The 21,896-nt window shown below is 34.8% G+C and overlaps 1 protein-coding gene and 1 long non-coding RNA gene across 2 annotated transcripts in view; one reads left to right on the forward strand and one right to left on the reverse strand.

Moving 5' to 3' along the window:
• Positions 1-21,896, forward strand: part of ROBO1 (roundabout guidance receptor 1) — a 913,964-nt gene that overhangs the window by 435,152 nt on the left and 456,916 nt on the right. The window contains exon 2 of the mRNA XM_082460666.1: positions 16,286-16,369. Coding sequence (XP_082316792.1) covers positions 16,286-16,369 — 84 coding nt within the window. The remainder of the gene's footprint in view (positions 1-16,285; positions 16,370-21,896) is intronic.
• Positions 2,425-4,694, reverse strand: LOC309660167. The gene is made up of 2 exons (XR_014263228.1): positions 3,632-4,694; positions 2,425-3,313 (listed from the first exon to the last, which is right to left on the reverse strand). It is a non-coding gene; the product is annotated as an uncharacterized lncRNA (long non-coding RNA).

Below are 21,896 nucleotides of genomic sequence, written 5' to 3' on the forward strand. Positions count from 1 at the left end.
AACACACCCAATATGATTTCTTACCAATTAAATGATCTTTAATTCCATCATCTATAATAGAATTATTCACATATCTTTATCTCATTGTGCATTTCATTCACAGAACACCATGAGGGTGATCATTTTATTATTTTTTAATTTTATTTCATTTCATTTTACTGTGCTTTATTCCACTGTTAAGGCAATAATGCCAGTGTGACCTGAACTTTATCTCCCAAGCTGTCAGAGTTTATCGAATAAAAGGTTGTAGTTTAAATTCAGGACAATCCACTGTTTGACCCCCATCAATATTCTTTCAGTCTCTTTCACAGAAATTGATCAGGTCAGTTGGGCAATATTTTTTTTTCTTACATCATCTTTTATGGTGGTAGCTTGACAATCCATTTATTAATTGACATAGGTTTGTTGTAAAATCTTATAACAAGATTTTTCAAGTATGGTAGATATATTCATTTCAAAGGACTAGTTTTAGTATGTAATTCTACATTCATTAGTTTTCATATTTAAAAAATTAAGACAATACAGTTCTTACGGGATTAAATATATATTATATATATATATATATATATTTCTGGAATATATTTCTAGAATCAGGAATCTTCCTTCAACTCTAATGGATTCTGCAAGTAGAAAAGTTTGAGATTACAAATGATTTTTTATCTATTTTTATCTGTTATCTATTGCTCTTATATTTGCTTTTATAGTGAAGTGCCTGAGATTATTATTACTTCCCTGGCCAATGTAACTTTTCCTATATCCTTTAACAATTGATTTTTTAAATATCGACAACTGGTTGTTATAGTTTCACAAAGACAAACTAAACCAACTTGATCATTTTTAGTAAGTTGATATAATAACATCATTTTTATAGTATGTGAAAATGTCTAGGATGTACAAAAACTACAAGCCTTTTGTAGAGCATAAATTTATATATTTATTTTGTTCAGGCTTTTTTCTACAGTTATACACTAGCCTAGAATGCAAATCTTTTGGTTGGATTTAATGATCCCAAACATGCTTTATTCTGAACTGCATAATTACATAAGATATTAAGTTTTTCTCTTAGAGGGTAGATTGCTATTCACAATGACAACATAAATTTCTGTCTCGTGATTTTTTTATACTTAAGTGATTATTATTTTTGGCTTTTAGCTTGTCACAATCACTAGAGAAAGGTTATCAAAAAGATTATTCTGCATTTTCTAGGTCCTTGATATCAATTATGTATTTTTATTTTAATATAAGAAGAATAAGATATTATTAAATGTGAAAAAGCCTGTAAAACTAGTAAAACTAAGTTTCAATGCTTTTAAAGAACCTATGAAGCTGTAATACTATCTATCTTTCTTGTTCTCAGATTAGGTTCACATAGTCATTCCTTCTATCGTAATTCCATACATACATAAGAAGGAAATCAGAAAAAGGAGGGAGGAAAGGAGGGAGGAAGGAAGGTAAGGAAGAAGGAAGAAAGGAAAAACTAGAAGGGAAGGAAGGGAAAAGGAGGAGAGAGAAGTGAAAGGGAGGGGACAAGTGAGGAGGGAAGGGAGAGGGAGGAAAGGAAAGAGCTCTCAAAGGTTTAACTTTAATGCCACAGAGACATTTCTCCCATGTGAATACATGTATGCCTTTTAAAACTGATCAGCTGATTGAACAGCTAGTGTGGAAAACAGTTTGGCAATTTCTTGAAAAAACTGAATGTCAATTACCGTATGCCCCAGCAATTGCACTTCTGGGCATTTTACCCAGAGAAATGAAAACTTATGTTTACACTAAAACCTGTACACAAATATTTATAGCAGCTTTATTCATAATAGACAAAAACTGGAAACAACCAAGATATATCTCAATTGGTCAATGGTTATACTATTATATAGCCATACTCTGGAATGCTACATGGCAATTAAAAGGAATAAACTCTTGATAGAAGCATCAACCTGGATTGAATCTTTAGAGGATTATGCTGATTGAAAAAAACTTATTCTCAAAAAGTTACATACTGTATGATTACATTTATAGAACATTTTCAAAATGATAAAATTATAGATAGGAGAATAGATTAGTGATTGCCAGAGGATAAGGAGGGGGTGAGTGGGAAGAAAGTGGGTGTGGCTATGAAAGAGCACCATGAAGGATCCTTGCTGTGATGGAAATGCCTTTTATCTTGCTAAAATCATTGCTAACATCCTGTCTGTGGTATTTGCAAGATGTTACCACTAGGGGAAACTAGGTAAAAGGTGTAAGCGATCTTCCTACACTATTTCTTAAAACTGGATGTGAACATACAGCTATCTCAAAATAAATGGCTGAATTTCAGAATACCTATTGAACACAAACTTAGAATTTCCAAGCTTCTCAGACTTTACCAGCAAAGGCAGTAGAGCTTTAAGTTCTTATAGTGGGATTCAGGATGACTTTTGTTATGACTTAATAGCCTTCTGAATATAATATTTTTAAAAGAAGAATATATAATGTAACTGTTAATGGCCTGGTAAATTAAGGACACATGTGATGGATGAAAAGGTTGGCATTAATATCTTAATTCTCTAATTGTGGCATATAGTATGCTGTTATCATTTTTATAATGATCAATTACTTACACTGTGTAACTACTTTGGCACATTTTCCACTGTGTGTGTTTTCTCATTCACTATGATGCTTTATACCTATTTGTCTTTGGCAGAATTATGTACAATTAAAAGACTTCTTTTCCCCCCTGGAAGCTACAAAGTTATAAATAAGTAAGCAATTTATAACCAATGGAAGATTTATATTTACTGGAAAGTTTGGTCACCAGGTATTATGCTGTCAGGTAATTTTTATAATCACATTTAAGTATGAAATACACATTCCAAAAATAAAATTTTAACATTAACATTAATAAATAGTTTAGTCTTATCCCCCCAAAAAATCTAAAAATAAAGGTACATATTCTTAGATTTTTGATTTATTTTCATTAATTTACTACTAATGCAAGTCTGGCTATTAGTTTGTTAAATATAAATTGCTAATATTAGGGCCATTTCTGATTCCCTCTATTATGGTTTTAAGGTTTATGTTAAAGCCTTAGGACATTTTCAACTGCCAAATATTGCAGATTAAAGATTACAGAGATTTTTCTCTAGTTATTTTTCCCTTTCTTCACTAGCAAGAGTTAAAGTATTTATAATTTCTACAATATTTCACCACAGTATTCATGTGTAGTTACCATAATTCTGGCAATATGTAAAACTCAGCAGATTTTTATTCCATATCTATGTACTTCAGATCCCTTTCCCATTTTGCAGGAAAAATGTGTTTCCTTAAAAATTCTCACCTCGGGGCTTCCCTGGTGGCGCAGTGGTTGAGAGTGTGCCTGCCAGTGCAGGGGACGCGGGTTCGGGCCCTGGTCTGGGAGGATCCCACATGCCGCGGAGCGGCTGGGCCCATGAGCCACAACGACTGAGCGTGCGCATCTGGAGCCTGTGCTCCGCAACAAAGAAAGGCCGCGATACTGAGAGGCCCGTGCACCGTGATGAGGAGTGGCCCCCGCTTGCCGCAACTAGAGAAAGCCCTCGCGTAGAAGCGAAGACCCAACACAGCCATAAAATAAAAAATTAATTAATTAATTAATTAAAAAAAAAAAAATTCTCACCTCTATTAAAAAATGGCCACAAAAGCCCAGTCGAAAAAGTATTTGTTTCTATATTAAGCTTTCCATCCATTTCCCATACATGGGCTGACAAAAAGTATCCACGTGAAGCTGCATCACTGGAAACAAAAATCCTACATTTGCTACTACTCCCTTAGGCTGTCTCCACTCTAAATATTTATGGAAAATTTTAAGAATGAAGCTTGAAAAGTTTAAATGAGGCAATATGGCAGAGGGCACTGAATCTACAAATGAACGTATTTCCACATGTACAAATAAATGGATGATGAATTATAAAACAGGGACTGCAGAAGATGGAAATTAATTGATGCAATATTTTCAAATTTGAATGTGAATGTGCAGCAAAGTTTCAACTTTCTTCTGAGCCAAGCAGATAATCTCACTAACTAGAAAGTTACTAGTCCTTTGACTCCTAGTAAGAAGGAAAATCTACTGAGGACTACCTCCTACCATGTTTTAAACTGTTGACCATCAGTTATGAACGGACTTCTTCATGAGCCAAGAGCACTGGTGCCCAGAAAATATTTTTACATAATAAACTGTCCCCACTATCACTTGAATATGAATAATGACATAAATGGCTTAATGTCTTTTAAGGTACTTGGGGTTATTTGGGTGTTTATTGTTCAGGACCCTTAGTCCCTCTGCAGGCATACACATATACACATTCCTTAAAAATAGTTACTTTTATTGTCTTCGGTTTCAAGAATTTCCATTAATTTACAATAAGAATGTCTCTTTTGGAACAACACTAGTAAGTGAAACATATTGTCTCACTATAAAAGTACTTGGGAGAACAAAGGCTGGCAGAGTTTCCCATTAAAAAACACAAATGCAAACCAGCATGCTCTGAACACTAGAATGGCGGTGCACAAAAAAACCACAAAGGTAAGTCAGAATCAACAAAGTAAAAGAGAGAAAAAACACACAGTGCGTATGTTATTATAGCGTTTATAATTATAATCAATAGGTTATATATTATATGTGTGTAGTTGATTACACTCAGTGGCACATAGCAAATAAGGGAATGCTGTTTTAAAATGCAGCTTGATCAATAACAAAAAAACAAACAACCCAATCCAAAAATGGGCAGAAGACCTAAATAGACATTTCTCCAAAGAAGATATACAGATTGCCAACAGACACATGAAAGAATGCTCAACATCATTAATCATTAGAGAAATGCAAATCAAAACTAAAATGAGATATCATCTCACACCAGTCAGAATGGCCATCATCAAAAAATCTAGAAACAATAAATGCTGGAGAGGGTGTGGAGAAAAGGGAACACTCTTGCACTGTTGGTGGGAATGTAAATTGATACAGTCACTGTGGAGAACAGTATGGAAGTTCCTTAAAAAACTAAAAATAGAACTACCATACGACCCAGCAATCCCACTACTGGGCATATACCCTGAGAAAACCATAATTCAAAAAGAGTCATGTACCAAAATGTTCATTGCAGTTCTATTTACAATAGCCAGGACATGGAAGCAACCTAAGTGTCCATCATCGGATGAATGGATAAAGAAGATGTGGCACATATATACAATGGAATATTACTCAGCCATAAAAAGAAACGAAATGGAGGTATTTGTAGTGAGGTGGATAGAGTTAGAGTCTGTCATACAGAGTGAAGTAAGTCAGAAAGAGAATAGCAAATACAGTATGCTAACACATATATATGGAATCTAAGGGAAAAAAAAAAAAGGTCATGAAGAACCTAGTGGCAAGATGGGAATAAAGACACAGACCTACTAGAGAATGGACTTGAGGATATGGGGAGGGGGAGGGGTAAGATGTGACAGGGTGAGAGAGTGGCATGGACATATATACACTACCAAATGTAAAATAGATAGCTAGTGGGAAGCAGCCGCACAACACAGGGAGATCAGCTCGGTGCTTTGTGACCACCTAGAGGGGTGGGAGGGAGGGTGGGAGGGAGGGAGACGCAAGAGGGAAGAGATATGGGAACATATGTATATGTATAACTGATTCACTTTGTTATAAAGCAGAAACTAACACACCATTGTAAAGCAATTATACTCCAATAAAGATGTTAAAAAAAATAAAATAAAATAAAATAAAACGCAGCTTGACTTTTTCAAATGTCAATGTTGAATGACTGTGAGCTAAGTAAACTGAAACAATAAGGGAAGAATCAAGTGCAAGCTGATTTGATCAGGCAGTGCCCAATGTACCTTCCCTGCTTTCAGTGTGGATTTGCTTCAGTGAAACCTCTGGCATCACAGGGATGGCTACAAACCGCCTTCTCCAAGGAGAAGTGAGGGAGGGCTGCAAGGAAAATAGCAAGAGTGAAAAAAGCACAAAAGTAACCACCGTTGCCACTCTCACATTGAGGGGAAATCAATGGAGGGGGATGAATGGAAGTAAGCTGTCATGGCTCTCTCTGGTCCTCAGTTGGACACAGCTAATCCCTGTGACCTTTGGGGAAGCTGAAGGCATAAAGTGACCCCAATCATCAAAAGCACAATTAGAATGAAGAGCACAAAACCGTGACTGTGGTTAGAAAAAGCAGACAATGAAGAGACTATGGAGGAAATTTGTCCCTTTAGCAGCTGAGTGAATGCTGCCTCAGAGATGCCCATAATGGTTGCAGACGGATGATAGTCTCTACTGGTAGGACACTTGGGGGCGGGAGGACTGGGGAGGAACTGGCATTTATCACGTGATCTCGGGCCTAAGTTGCAGATGTTTCAGACTTTCCCCACCTCCTTCCAAGGCACCAGCAATTTCTACCCCTCTTCAGGAGACAGCCAAAGAAGGGCAGGAGTTGAAACAGCAGTGGGCAAGGAAAACAAAAAACGTTGCCTTAAGAGTGAGGAAATCTGTAGGGTAATTTCAATTTCAAGTGTTGGGTTTTTTCCTCAAGAAATAAAATTGAGTGAATTCATCCTTGTCAGCACAAAGCAAGCAAGCAATTAGGCAAACTAAAAAAAAAAAAAGTGTGCAGTTCGAAGGGTCTACCATTTGGATGAAAGGCTGCCTATGTGTAAACACTTCCTGAATGATTTAATGGGGAATTTTGTGTGAATAGATGCTGAAGAAATGTAATGAGAAGACATGATGTAACATGGTTAGACAAAAATAAAATTTTCAAAATCCATTTTTCTGTTGAATTTTAATTGATGCCTTGTTCACCTTCTTCTCTTACGTAAACTCAAACTTGGCACATTAAAACAGAAATAGAACGTGTCTTTCTCACTTCAAGAGGCAAGTATGTAGGATATTTTTTCCATTAAGAACTATTAAATGATCCCTTTAACATTGATTTTGAATTTAGATGAACTATAATAATAGCTAACATTTACTGACTTCTTATTAGGTGTCTGGGACTATAGTAAGATCTTTACACATATTTGCTTATTTAGTCCTCATAACACTCCTGTGAAATCGATACTATTATTTCACATTTTGTAGATGAAGAAACTGAGGCCAAAAAAATGAAATGATAAAATAACTTCTCCAAGGTCAGAGTGTTAGCTGGTGGCTCCAAAGTATTACACGGGATTGAATATCTAAATAAACAATCATACATACTTAGTTGTAGTGATTCCAAAATGCTAAGTAAATTAGTTGATATTTTGACTGAATTTAACAAATCACGTGGATGTTACTTAAATATCATTCAACATGTTAACTAGCAGCAGTGATGGGAAACATGCTTTATCAACCCACTTGAAGGAAATGGTAATAAATTTACCCATTCTATGATGAGAAAAGAGCATTGGTTAAAAAGATAAAGAGGTCTGAGTTTTTTTTCAGATCTCAAATGTTATCACCGTACCCCAAACCCAGATTTCTCTCTCTACAAAAGAGGAGTGATTCTATTTCTTCTTGGTGCCCAACATCATTCTAATGCTATGTAAGGAGTACTTCATTAATGCACGTATTACTACTGTGCCATTTCTGCCCTTAAAATGCAAGACGTGTCTGTTCATACAACTAGGGCAGCTGGGGCCACCACCTGTTAACTAACTTCAAGCACCTCTTAATTAGCCTGTGTTGAAGTTACCGTATGCTTTGACTGGGAGGGAGTGGAACAGTTGCAGATGCTAAGCACAATAAAAGAAAAGCCCTTGAATACCAGGGCAAAGTGGGTGGAGAGAATAACAAAAAAGTCAACAGATGGAGAGAGGCAGAAATACTAGTAAAATGGACCGGAAATTAACTCTCACAGATGAAGTTCAAGGGAGCAAATCTCTGCAGATTAAATTCCGTCCCACCAAGGTATCTGTCACATCGGACGTGATTGAGGATTTGATTTGAGCATTTTGAATATAGGCAGAATTCAACTGGACAATTGGCTTAGTTTCTCATTATATAAAGAAATAGTCATCATTTATTATTTCCATGAAAGTCTCCATAACTTTCTTACACCAAACATCCAGGCATCGAAGAAAAAAAAAACATGTTGTCATGATGAAGCGTAATTTTCCCAATTACTTTAAGAGCTCTGTTTGTCAGTGTTTCCACTAGAAGAGATCTGGAAACAAATGGTTTTAAAATTATGAGCATTTCTCCTTCAATAGAATGATTTCCATACAGAAGGCACTTTATCTTGTTTTTTCAAATTAAGTTGAATTTAAATGAGTTAAAAGCATCTTCTGGTGACATTTGTATTCTTCTGAGTTGCAGGCTTATCCATTAATGCATTTACCTTCCTAACATTCAGTAGTATATTTAATGTTAATAGAATTTTTATAGCTAGATAGAGATATATAAGGAAGTATATATCTTTGTCTTTTATATTTTTGCTTAAAGATAGGTTAAGTCTCTATTACTTAATCAGATTTCATTGACCTGGTGTAACGGGGTATACCCCAAATTAGCTCAAACAAAACTGTACTTGAGACTTTTCATGTAGTTATCTTTCCATTTTTTTCCAGACCTGTAATATTTTTTCAAATTCAAAAACAGAATACAGCATTGGCAAATTCCAAATTTGTATTATATTGCTTCAGTTTCAAGAGCAGCCTCTCAGAAAAATGCATTCCGTTTGTTCAAATCAGGATATATCTATATTTATATCTATATATCTATATCTGAAATAAATCAGAGGGTACTCATAAGAGCAAAAGTACAGTTCACCTACCTGGCAATATTTAAATACCTCTCTTGTTTATTTATATTACAACTTCTTTTGGTTTGGGGAATTATTATTATTTATTATACTTTTCTTTATATCCACTTCGTCATAGGTGGATATTTGTAAATCACCCTTTTTTAACATGCAAGAAGGACAACTTTCACCAGTAAAACACTCATCTGATTTAAGTTAAACAATATTCTATTTCCTAGAGTATATATTGACACGGGGAGTGGGGAAGGGAGAAAGATATTATTCTATGAGCAACAGTAATTTACCATAATGCGGTTTTGAATTAGATTTATAGTGATTTTAATTTTAGCCATATAAGTTCCTAACAAAGTCCAAAATAAGGAAATAATTGATACTCATTCATTGAGAAAAGTTACGTCCATCTTAAACTCTTGACTCTAGCAAAACTATTCCTCAGTGTTTCATCCAATCATTCAGCAAAAATGTATTGATTATCTACTCTGCTCTTAGCACTGTGCTAGGGCTAGGCATCCTACGAGTAACTCATGACCCTGTTTTAAGTGCTCTTAAGCTTATACCAAAACATAAATCTTTGTTGTTGAACAGTAACAAAAAAAAATGTAGTTGTCAAAAACAGGGAATCTGAATTTATCTTGATTTTATTTAGTCAGTAGTTCAATCTCCAAATCTATATATTTAAAAATATGTGGCAAAACCTTATTTTAATAATAAATCCTATTTTAGTAATATTTTACTGTGCATTTCTAGCTGAAACACAACCAACTACCTTATAAACTATTTTATCTTGTCTATAGAAGAAGACAGTGAAGAAACCCTGTGAAATGCTTAATGGAGCTCAGAAATAGATTTCTGAAATTACCCAATCTTATTGTTCAGCGACTGGAAAAGAATCACTAACATGGTGTCCCATTGTCTATATATTATTGTAATTCCTTCCAGTTCCTAGAATTAGATTGGTGAGTAAAGGGAGTATAGTAAAATAGGGTATAGTGAAAAGAGGTGGTGCTTTGGAGTCAGAAATCATTTGGAATCAAATTTCAAATTCACTATTTACTAGTTGCATGACAGAGGCCAAAGGAATTCTCTGAGCTTTAGTTTCAGTATCTCTAAAATGGGAACAATGATGATTTGGATCGTGATCATGATGATGGCTATGATCTTGATAGAGCTGTAAAAATTCCATGAGAAAATATACATACATATAAAGTGATGTGGTTCATATTAAATAAACTAAAGCATTGTATAAATATTATTCGTGATTATAATCAGAACAGTTTTTGCTTCTGTTTCTTCATATATGATTCATTCAGTTGTCTAATCGCCTAAACCAGAAAATGAGAAAAAGCACTAGCATTTAATTTGAGATCATTGTATGAAATCTTTTTCATTTAATACAACCCCAGCATCTTAGGTCACAGTTACAATAACCTAGTCTATCATGGAGATTATTTTAGTTTAGTCAAGTACCAGACCACTCAATTTTTTTTTTCTTCTCAACGGTGTTGGAGGATAAAGTCTTCAAATTTAGGAAGACCCATCCATTCACTAAAAATTTTATTTGAATACATATTTTACATCAATTTTAACATTTTGACTTATTTTATCTCGACACATTTTCTAACAATCAATCACTAAATCATTATCCACATGGATCATTATAATCATGGTACTTTTATCTTTGAAAGAAATTTAAAGAAACAACGCTGATTTTCCTTATAATAGCAAAATTGGAAGTGGTTATAACACATTGTTTTCTCTCTGTTACCATATTGCTGCTTTAAAATAGTTTCATTCAATATTTTGTAGCACAATTTTGGAACTTGATACATATTATAGTTAATATTCTATAATGTATAAGCTTCTGGAAAAGTCATTCAGTCTTCATTGTGAATGAAATTTTTTTATTTGCTTCATTCCCTGATTTTTTTTAAGTAGATACTTCTTAAAATCACCCACTGATTTTTTTTTCTTTCCATCTCTATAAGCATAACTCTTATTTCTCCTCTTATTCCCAGTTCAAAAGAATGGAGAAAATGATAACGTAGCTTCCTAATTATTTTAACCATACATGATTAAAGCAGCTTGGGCTTAACTTGATCTTGTAGAATTGTGACACAAATTTAAAGCTTCACAAGCATAGTTTTCGTACTTAATTTTGTAATTCATTGCCTGGCTTTCTAATTAAATGTTCTCAGTATTCCATTTAAAGTACCCATTCCTGGCATTCCTCTTGATTAGTAGGAAAGAATCAATGAGAATTGATCCAATTGTAGAACACAATTCTCATATTGATAGTAGTTTATATTCATTTGCTTTTCCCTAATCTTTTATTAATGGTCATCTTCAAAATGTCAATTAATGCCAAAAACCTGCACAGTGATAATGCAAATCTATAAAGAAACCAGCTTGACACTTTACAGTAGGACCAAAGGGAGAAGGTATTATTTTTAACATATACTTACATAACTGAATATGACAGAAATGAAGGATAAAAATGAAAACTCTAATGTTCCGGGCTATGAATTTCACACTCAATTAAAAAAAATTTTTTTAAATAAATGAAACAATTTAAACAATAAACTTTTCTCTTAGGCCTCTGCATTTCCACAAAATAACACTGGCTACCATCGAATAATGAACAAGTTAGAGAAATATGGGTTGAATGGTAGTACAAATATGAGTCTTTGTGCTAAAACAATATTAGCTATTTTACTCATATCACCAGTGAAAGAGAAACTTCATGGCATGAATTTCTGCTGCACATTATAGAGAAAACTTTAGACCACTCAGTCTTCATCCACCATCCTTTAAACTTTTTGGAATGTTTTTCATAATAGATAGTCATTGTTAACATTATGCCTTATTTGCTTTAGTGCTCTTAATATACTTTTCTGAATGACTTGAAAGTAAGTTAGATAATTCATCCCTTATTTGTTCCGCATATATAGCCTAAGGATATATTTTGTTTTCTGTAGATTTTAAGTTGGGTCTTAAGTGTTGATTGAATTCAGGGCAAGCATTGTTAGCCTGAACGATTCATAGGTGCTACTGTATGTTTTATCACACAATTGTCTTCCCACTTTTAGTTACCAGCCATCGGTGATACTAAGTTTGATTACTGAGTTCAAGCGGTGATTGCCAAATCTATCCATTATAAACATAAATTTTCCCCTGTGCAGTTAGCAGGTAATCTCTGGGGTCATACGCTGGGCCTGTATATGCTGTCCCCTACCACTTTTCACCTAATGGATTTAGTATCCATTGATGATGCTTTTCTGAATGAATTATTTTGTCAGAGGTTGCTATATAATGATTTTTCTAATTCGAAGTTTCCATTATACTTTGGCTTAGGTGTTGGGGATATCTCAGCAAAGGTACTGTTACACAAAATAACAAATTTCAAATTTACCAGTTAATTTACCTTTAAAGAAAGTCATATCACCTTTAATAAATTATTATATTTAGGGGTAAAGTTTTCTGAAAGACGTAATTTCCATTGTAAAGGAAACTATTGGTCTTTATTCCTTTTTATCATTGTTGTTGCTCTTATTAAATCTGTGGAAGACTGTTACAAGAAGACACACTCGTATATAATACATCTTATAGAAGTAATGTGTATATTATATGATCATGTATTCAATATATATGTACACATATAACCATATTATTTTTATATATGTGCATATATATATAAGCTTATGTTATTATAGGTTTAAATTTGACATACAACCCACTTCAAAAAATAAATAAAGTATGGAGCAAAATCTACCAGGAACAATAAGCCCATAAGCCAGAGTTCAGTTTTAACTACAGATATTAACATTTCACTGAATTGAAAAATACTAAATATATAACACAGTGATGACTTTCTTAACACAGATAGGGAGTATAGGGGAAAAGTAGATTGAAAGGGAAGATGATGATCTCAGCGTTTGGTGAGAGAAAGTGTGAGGTTTCTTGGAAAACTCATGAAGGTGAATAAGCAGTGAAGATAAAATCTGGTCATTGGTAAAGCATCTAACTAAGAAGTGAAAAAAGTTTCATCATCTTCTAAAACATAGTTGAAGCCATGAGCCTTGATAAAGACAACTACAAAGAGCATGTTGAACAAGAAAACGATGAGGTCTGGGGTTCTATGAAACACCAGCATTTCAAGAGCACTGGAGGGAAATGGGCTTTCCTAGATGAGGCATTAGGTTTGTATGGCCAAACAGATTAGAATTCGAGTTTAGATCTAGAAAAGAGCTTTAAAAAAAAAAACTAACATGAAAGAGAGGACTTAACTGTAAAATTGGAATTGGTTATTTTGAAAAGCAGTGAAGGCCAAATGGCCATTAGATTCAGATGAGTCTACAGATCTGATGGAAGATTGTTGTGGAGGTGTCCATTTAACATATTTCTGACCCTAATTTTATGACCCAAGACTTCCTTTTATATTGAACATGCTTTATATGCTTTTACAGATACTAGGGATATAGAGAGTACAGTAGCCTTGAGTTAATTTATATCAAGTTGTTTTTTTTTTTTTTCTGACTATGATACTGGTACAGAAAATGAAATTTTTGTATTTTTAAATTGTTGCAGACTGAGAGCCTATCCCTTAAGTGAGTTTCACATTCTTGGTCACCATCTGTTCATTAATTTATTTATTATCTTAAAGAAAAAAAAAAAAAACAACTGTCCAAGCCTGTACAATGTTGCAGGTCCAGTGGCAGGCTGCAGGTGTACAAATGGGAAGCAAACAGATTACCTGATCTTTGGGAATTCACAGTCTAATGGGGTAACAGACACAGAGAACCCAGCAGCCCTAGTGCCAATGCATTTCTCAAAGTGATGTTGGCTTTTATCAATCGCAGCCACACCTACTTCAGTTCAGGCCTGGACAGCCCTAAATACAGACGTGGGGCACAAGAAGACCTCCTTCAGACATTGTAAGCACTAGATAATCTCTTCCTCATTATATTCTATTCCATGACTCGCATAATCAATATTATTTAACAAAAACTTTAAATAAATATCTTTTGGACCTTCTCCTACAGCTCACATGCACTGAGTCAAGTGGTTATTTCCTATTATAATTATCTTCTGACAGAAAGGAAGGGGAAGAAAAAATGAGTGAAGTTAGTAAAAATGGCATCTTTTGTTTCCTTTAGGTCTAGCGTATTAGTAATTAAAGGCAGTACTAGGTAAACAGAATGTACTGCACAAATATGGTAGGATTCATTGATGCAAAGTCTGTTCTTCCCTGAACCTAGGAAGGGTGATGAGTGGAAACAGGAAAGCAAATTTAGAAACCCCTTAGGATAACTTAGACCTAGGTGAAAAATCTACTTTAAACAGATTTAGGTATCTCATTTCAAATGATAGTGAACTTCCTTTCCTCGTCTCTGTTGTTTTTGTAATAATGTCCTCATTCTCAGGGAAGGTTTAATAACAAGGAGTACAAAGGCCTTATCCCCAAAGTCTTATGATACTCTACAGACAAACTGATTTGGTTCATGTCATGGATTTGGATAGCTTTCTACTGGATTTTTAACAGAGTGATGAGAAATGTGTGTATTCACATTAAATAAACTATCCCATCATAAATTAAAAGTAGTATTTCCTTTGAAAAGGGGCATCTGTTGCTAAAAATTAGTAGTCTGTAAAATTAAGGTTGACCCTAAACACAATGTATCTTTTAAAACAAGACTGTAAGCAAGGGAGGTCCCTTAAAAGCCCTTTAATACATTTGAACAAGCACCTTCTGTTTATCTTCCTACACCAACCTCTTTTATTTGGTTAGTCCGCCTGAGCAAGGTTACTTAGTTCAGGGCAGAACATTGTGCTAACACTGCCTCAAAATACACAGAAATGCCTGTTTCCCATCCTGTCTTACTGATGTGACTTAAATCTCTGACCTAAACAACTCGTGCAAATACGTTAGCAGGCTGGAGGGGTAGCTGGTGGGCTGGTTCCCTGCTCTATCACTCCCAGAGTTGATTTTAAGGACAACAGCCATTGCTGGGAAGGCAAGGATGAATAGAGTGACAATAAGCCCTTTTTTCCCCTTTGGTCTGCAGAGATCTGAACCTTTTTTCCTTCGTTTTAGCCACACCAGGGTAATTGTATGACACATGGATTAGAAAGGAGGAAAGACAGGGACAGAGTAGTTAAATGTGCTACGTGCAAAAGCCACAAAGCAGACTCATGTTGGACTTTTCATCCTCTTTTAAAATTTTCGAAATCATCCCTGAATAGCGGTGTCTTAGACAGAATGTGTCAACCTAGCTAAAAAACTAGCAGGGACACAAAATGAATGACCCCTGTGCTGTTTCTAGAGGGGCATTACCTGCGCGTTCTCGCTGCCTCATTCATAAGTGACAGACTTTCTTCCTCGAGTAAACAGCTGTGCTTCTTCACTGCTCAGACTGAGAGATCCTCTGTAGCTGCTGTTTAAGGTGATAAAAAGCCTGCACAACTTGAATGACCTATGACTCTATGGTATTCGATTTAGGAGGTACACACTTGGGTTTTATTGTGTCTGTGTCTGCTTATCAGCAGCGGAGCTAGAGCCTCAGCTCATATTTATCAAACACACAGAGATATGACGCATAGAGAGAGCACGAGTGAAATTAGTGGTGTCACTGGGCTTCTGTGTATATTTATACCACAACTCAGCTTCTGGATATTGGAACTTGAGTGCCGTCGTGCTTAGTCTCATCTCTCAAATTCCACGTAGGAAAATTAAGGTGCAATTGGGAAAACACACAAAAGCATTTCTTTTATTCAAGAAAAGTAAGAATGAATGAATGAAAATACCTATCCGGATGACTATAATATAGAATCGCAAACAATTTGGAAGGTTTTAAGATATTCAAACCCAAATGTGCAAAGTTAAGTCTCCTTTTACACAGGCACTCATTTTAGTAAATTTATCTCAGTCCTTTAAGATGACAAATTGTCGCCTTTTGAAAGATGGGATGTTGCAGCGCTTTCTTTGCTGTTGCTCAGAAAAAAAGTATGACATTTTTATCATCCCCCCTCTTCTTTGACAAGACCCTATTTTTCCCCACACCCTCCCCGCCCCCCCATATGAGGTAGAGTCCCTGGAGTCTGTAATTGGCAGGAGATGAAGCGACGATGGGGAGTGATCACAGTCAATAGCTTTGATTAACAATAAGGTAGAAAATTAGCAATCCTAGCATTCAGCCATCCTGCCCTCTCCCTCCTCCATATGCTCCCTCAGTCCGCGCTGGCGGCCTCACAGAGGGCAGTCAGAGCCCTTCGCCAGCTTTGAAGTGCAGCAAAGGTGCAGGCAGAGCAGAGAATTAGGGAAATGAAGAGAAAGTGGAAACTGTAAGCCATGATGCTGAGATCTTCGAACGGCTTAGTGTGCCGCAGGAGGGGCGAGGACGAAGTGTGTTGTGTGTTGTCCCTGTGTGTTTTTCTGTCACATGTGGATTTACTTGTGTCTGGACATGCTGTGATCGAAATGGCAACTACTGTTACTACTGTGACCCCATCAGCAGCTCTGGTGTTGTTTCCGACAGACCCTGAAGACGTAGAGAAGGGAAAGGACAACGGGACGCCAATCCCCACCTCTGATAATGATGACAATTCGCTGGGCTATACAGGTAGAGTGTTTCTTTCCCAAATACTAACTGTCCATTTCTCCTAAAACACCGCCACCTCCATCAATCATCAACCACCTGTATAAAATTATCTTTCTAATCATCCCTGCTTCCAGCTAACAATCCCAACAACTTCTTGTCCTCATTTTCCAGACTTTATTCATTCTTCAGGTGGGAGGTCATATTGCTAAAGGAAACACTTTGGGGAAGAGAAATTTAACATGAAAACTGCATGCATTCTTGTTGCCTATTTTTAATGTAAAAGGATGCTTATCAGCCTGAAACATTGGTATCACTAATATGTTTAGAAGGATCACATTTTCTTAGAGATTTAATATCTAACTAAATTGCTATCAAAAGAAATACAAAACTACCTTCAAGTAATTAGGGTTCAAAATTATCTGTACTTTTGTTTTTTGTTGTTATGCCTGAAGTCTTAAAAACAACAGAAAGCAAACTCTTAACAAGAGTTCTGTAAATCATAATTACCAACTTACATCTCAGGATTGTGTTTGCATGACTTATTGTTACCTGATCTACAAACCACTTCTTAAATAAATGCATGTATAGGTCAGCATAAAAGTAGCAATTTAGCTAACTGAATATGTTAGAAATAATTCATATTACAGATGTCTAAGAATGGTTAGCCTGGAAATATGTAAATGTTTCAGGCAGAATTTGTAAGCATAGTTATGAATATAGTTGCATAAGTTACACATCTGAGACAGTTTGACTAAAACTTTAGAGAAGAACAAAGAATGAAATACAACACTTTTAAAACATTGAATCAGATAATGATGTGACAGGGGTCTTGTAATAGCAGCTATTTATCACGTTCTTTTCATTAGTTCTTGTTAACGCAGTTCATAGATTTTTGCCAGGTTGTAGGCTGTAACTAGGTTGTGTGTGTGTTTCTGTGTGTGTGGTGAAGTAGCTGGGGTTAGAGGTAATGGAGAACTGGTCTGTCTCATTACAATCTTACAGATGGTTGTGTTCAAAAGAGAATAACCCAACAGGTACATTTCACCTTGGTATAAAATAATAAACTGGTACTTTAGAAGCATCCTCACTATATTCATAGTAATAACTTTCTCCAATAGTATCCCTCAGCTACAAAATTCAGGGTTTTAACATTTGGAATAAGTATGCAAATTAATAGCACCTTTACAAGCAACTTCAATATTTATATTTATTTTAGTCATGGATAACTCATTCTCATTTCCCCCCTATCTTTCAACATAAGAATTGAGATTAAAGGACCAACAAATCAAAGCCCATTGGTGGTAAGATGGTGAGGGAGTTGGTATGATGATACTTTTCCAGAAACTTAACTAGAAGAAGCCTTGTAAAAGTCAGTTGTTAATATCATAAATACCGAGGAATTTCGTGTTTATGAAAAGAGGAATCCAGCATAGTGTTCTTTCTCAGGGGATCTTCATTTGCCAATGCATCTTAGTTCAGTTCCCTTGTGCTCACCCACTCTAAACAACGGCATTGTTTAGATACACTAATAGGGTTTGCTCTTTGTCTTTTATGGATTTCCTGAAAATTATATATAACCAATGCATAAATCATGTTGGAGTGTTGATTTAAGAGAACCTCAATAACAATGCATTTAAGACTAAATGTAGCATTTTTTGAATTTCTCATTCTTATTTATTTTTCTCCGTCGGATTAATCAGTAGTCAGATTTCTGCTATTAAACATATCATTAGATGAATTAATAGGAGGAGGTAGTAAACTTATAATGACTGGTATACTGGGTGTTTATTTTTCAGTACATGTTGCTTCATTTCGTTGAGCTAAATGTGGGACTCTTCTTTCTCCTCCTAATATTCATAAATTTAGAAGAAAACCTTCTCAGAGGGAGCCATACAATTCTGGAAAACATATTTTGGGGAACATGAAACAGTCCCAAAGAAGAAGATCACCAGTTCACTAAAATTCACCTCCACACACCTCCGGTTTTCCTTTTTTACCACTACAAAGAGTACAATTTCCACTGAGAGCTAATTTGTCACTACAACGTCCTCTCCGTTGCGCAAACCATTTGAGACCATCACTATCAAATTGACCCATCAAACTAGAATCCATGGACCGCGTATCATACACATGAATTTATTTTTTATTAATGATTTAGTCAATAAATGATAATCTTTTATTAATAGTACTTACTGCTTAAACCATATACTATACTTACCTAAATTATATAAGAGATTTCATTAAGAGGCCCAGGAAAATATGGTAATATAGAGTTTAGGGAAGAAACATAAATTGATTCCTTTTCTCCTTACCATCTTCAGATACAATACTATATAAAGTCATGTAAGGTTTGAAAACATTTCAGTCTCTCTCCTACTAATCAATGAATACAGAACAATTTCTAAGGTAACATGGTGGTGTGTTAAAGTGAACTTATACATTTTTTACAAAGAAGTAACCCATTTCCTCTTTAACTGTGTCATAAATATTGGGGATTATTTAACAGTCAATGTATATAGACTTTGTTGCAACAACAAGTAAGATGGGATTTCAAATCAGCACTCTGTGAGGTCAGACAGATATCCCAAAGAAGTCGAATATGGAATGATCAATTTTTTTTTTCAATTATTTTTTTAAAGGAGCTTCTACAAAGAGTACATTGTTCATTGACTTCTGGAAGGACATATGGTGTTTTACAAATATGAAAAAATTAAGTAATACGTCCAAGACTATTTAACTATCTGAAATATACACAGAATTCATGTATAGCTTTAGTCGATGGCACAAAGTGTAGAGAGAAATTTATCAATACATAAAAATTTAGGGAGTAAGTGGGAGCTAATGACATCCTAGTAGCATGCTTAATCTTTTTAGAAAGCAAATTATTAATTAGAAAAGAAATTAACTTTATATGGTTTTTGAGTACCAAAGAAGTCCACAAATTTGATTTGTAATGTCTAAAATATAACCTTTTTCCCCATTTCTACATACTAAAGATAAGATAATGCCCCCTATCTCCATAGGTCTGTTTTGAGGATTAGCTTCCTATTTTTACAGTAGCATATTGGGAGAAAATCTAAATGTAAATTTGAAAATCTGAAAACTGAACAGTTATCAGAATTACATCAGTGTCAATTTAAATAAAAATCTAGCCACAAAATGTCAGAACTTCCAGAGTAATTTCAAATGGGGATAATGGAGTCTTCTACAAACCAACACAACCTCCAAATAAAGTCTGGTTATAATTCTGTTTGGTAGGAAACAAAATATATGCTCTCTTATAAAAAGAAAAAATCTTGGACCAAGTAGTATGTTTTTCTATATGCACACAAATAACATCCCCCAAACCATGTTCGCCTCACATTTTGGAATCTCAACAGGTAACTGTTAATTGACAATGACATTGATTCTTCTGTCACTCTACATTCTTAATGGTATAGGCTCCTGATTAAAATCAAACAGAAACTTCATTGCAACATGTGCATTTTTTTTTAATTTATGTATTCATACTAATAACTAGCCTTTATTCTCCCTTCATATGTGCTATGAAGTCTTCTAAGCACTTTACATGCAGTAACTCATTTAATCCTCATAACAATTCTCTCAGAAAGATGCTCTTATTAATAGTGACAGTGTCTGATGTCTGCTTCAATACTCCAGAAGAGAAATAGTCCAAAATTAATTACACATTTTCCAACATCACAAAGGTTGAGAGAGGTTGTTGTGACTATAAGCTACATTTGAGAATGTAGTTAGAAATTAAATAGATTAGCCATGTTCCTTCTACACAACAGCAACAGTGCTAGTCACCAATGTTTTAGGTCTCTGCTGTTTCTCATACTCGATTCATTATTATCACAATAACTAATGCACATATTGTTTAAATCAAATAAGACAAAAGCTTTAAACAAAAATAAGTAGGTCCCTACTCCATCTCCTTATTCTTGAACCCACTTCCCCTCAACCTATCTTCTTACTCTGTTAGATGTTTCTTCTGATAATTTCCTTTATATTTTTAATTAAATTACATCCACAAATACTTCTTGATTTGTCAGTTTTATACATTATCTAGTAATTTTTTTTCCCTATTCTCCCACTACCACATTCTTTATTAAATTAACAGTCAGAGTTTACATTGGTAAGGCTAAGCAAGTTGTCCCTATGTGAGTTTACTGCAGAGCCAAGTAGAATACTAAAATTGCATTGCCGTCTTTATATAAGACTGTTCATTTTCTGGAGTTAATAATTGCATTTTAACTTCCTAAATGCTTAATCATATCCAATATTCCATTGATCTGATATTTTTTTCAGATGTTTGTTTCATAAAACCCTCCATGTTTTTGTCCCAAACTGAATGGTTTCTCTCTAAACCTGGGACTTTCTTTTATCACTCTTTTGTGTTGGTTCTCCTATTTCCTAGATCTCATTTCTTCCACTTTCCTCGTTTATCCTCTTTTTAACAGAAACCTAGTCTCCACAAAGCATAGCACAATAAAACTTTTAATACATCAAGAACAGAGTTTTACTGTAATGTGCTTTGTGGTAGCTTGCCCATGTTTGCTTGCTTATTTGTTTACCTTGATTATGCTGGGTACTGAATGGGCTCTTTCAAATTGGAGGATCATTTATTTTAGTTATGGGAAATTTTCTTAAATTATTTTTTGATAATCCCCATCTCTCTATCGCCTGTTCTGGAATTGCTGTTAGTCCGACTATGGACCTCTTAGATTGATTCATTAAGTCTCTTGTCCTTTCTTCCCTAATTTCTAACTCTTTGTTGTTTTCTCTCCCACTTTCTGGGAAACATCCTTGATATTTATTGTCTACCAATGCTTTTAGCAGAATTTTTTATTTGTTTATAATGTGCTAAATTTCTGAGAGCTCTTTATTCTCTGATTTCTAAAGAGCTTCCATAAGTCAAGATTTCAAGCTAATTTTATGGACTCTAGTCAACTGCTTTTTATACTAAGCCTCTGAGTCTTCCAGTATATGGTTAAAGTATTAGAAGTCTGTTCACAACTCATCAGTTTATAGGTGAGAAAACTGAGACCCTTAAAGTTACTATGATTTAACCAAGATAGTACAGATATTTAGCAGTGAAGACTTAACTAGAACCATGTCTCTCAAATCTGATTTTTAGTGCATTTTTTAACTTAAAATATATCACAGAATTGATTGGAAATGAGAAAGTGTAAGAAAAACTGCAGAACACATTAAAATTAACACTACACTTTAGTGGTTACATATATTTTTAAGTCCTTTATATTTGGCTCTAGAAAATAACATACTAATTTACAAGTTCATATAAAATACCTATCCTACTCTTTATGAAATATTTGGGCGATCATTTATTCATTTACTTAAGCAAAACTCACATGTTGAAGTGCCTACCCTGGGGAGGGCATTGTACTAGGGACATGGGGTATTTAATATTTAAATTCGTTAAAATCACTACCATGCATGACTCTTCTCTGGATCATCATGTCTGATGGCCCCCTCATTAACCTGCTCTTTGCAACTTGTGCATCATACATTTGTGCATCATAGG

The sequence above is a fragment of the Balaenoptera physalus genome, assembly GCF_965194825.1.
Source record: "Balaenoptera physalus genome assembly, chromosome: 4".
Taxonomy (NCBI): domain Eukaryota; kingdom Metazoa; phylum Chordata; class Mammalia; order Artiodactyla; family Balaenopteridae; genus Balaenoptera; species Balaenoptera physalus.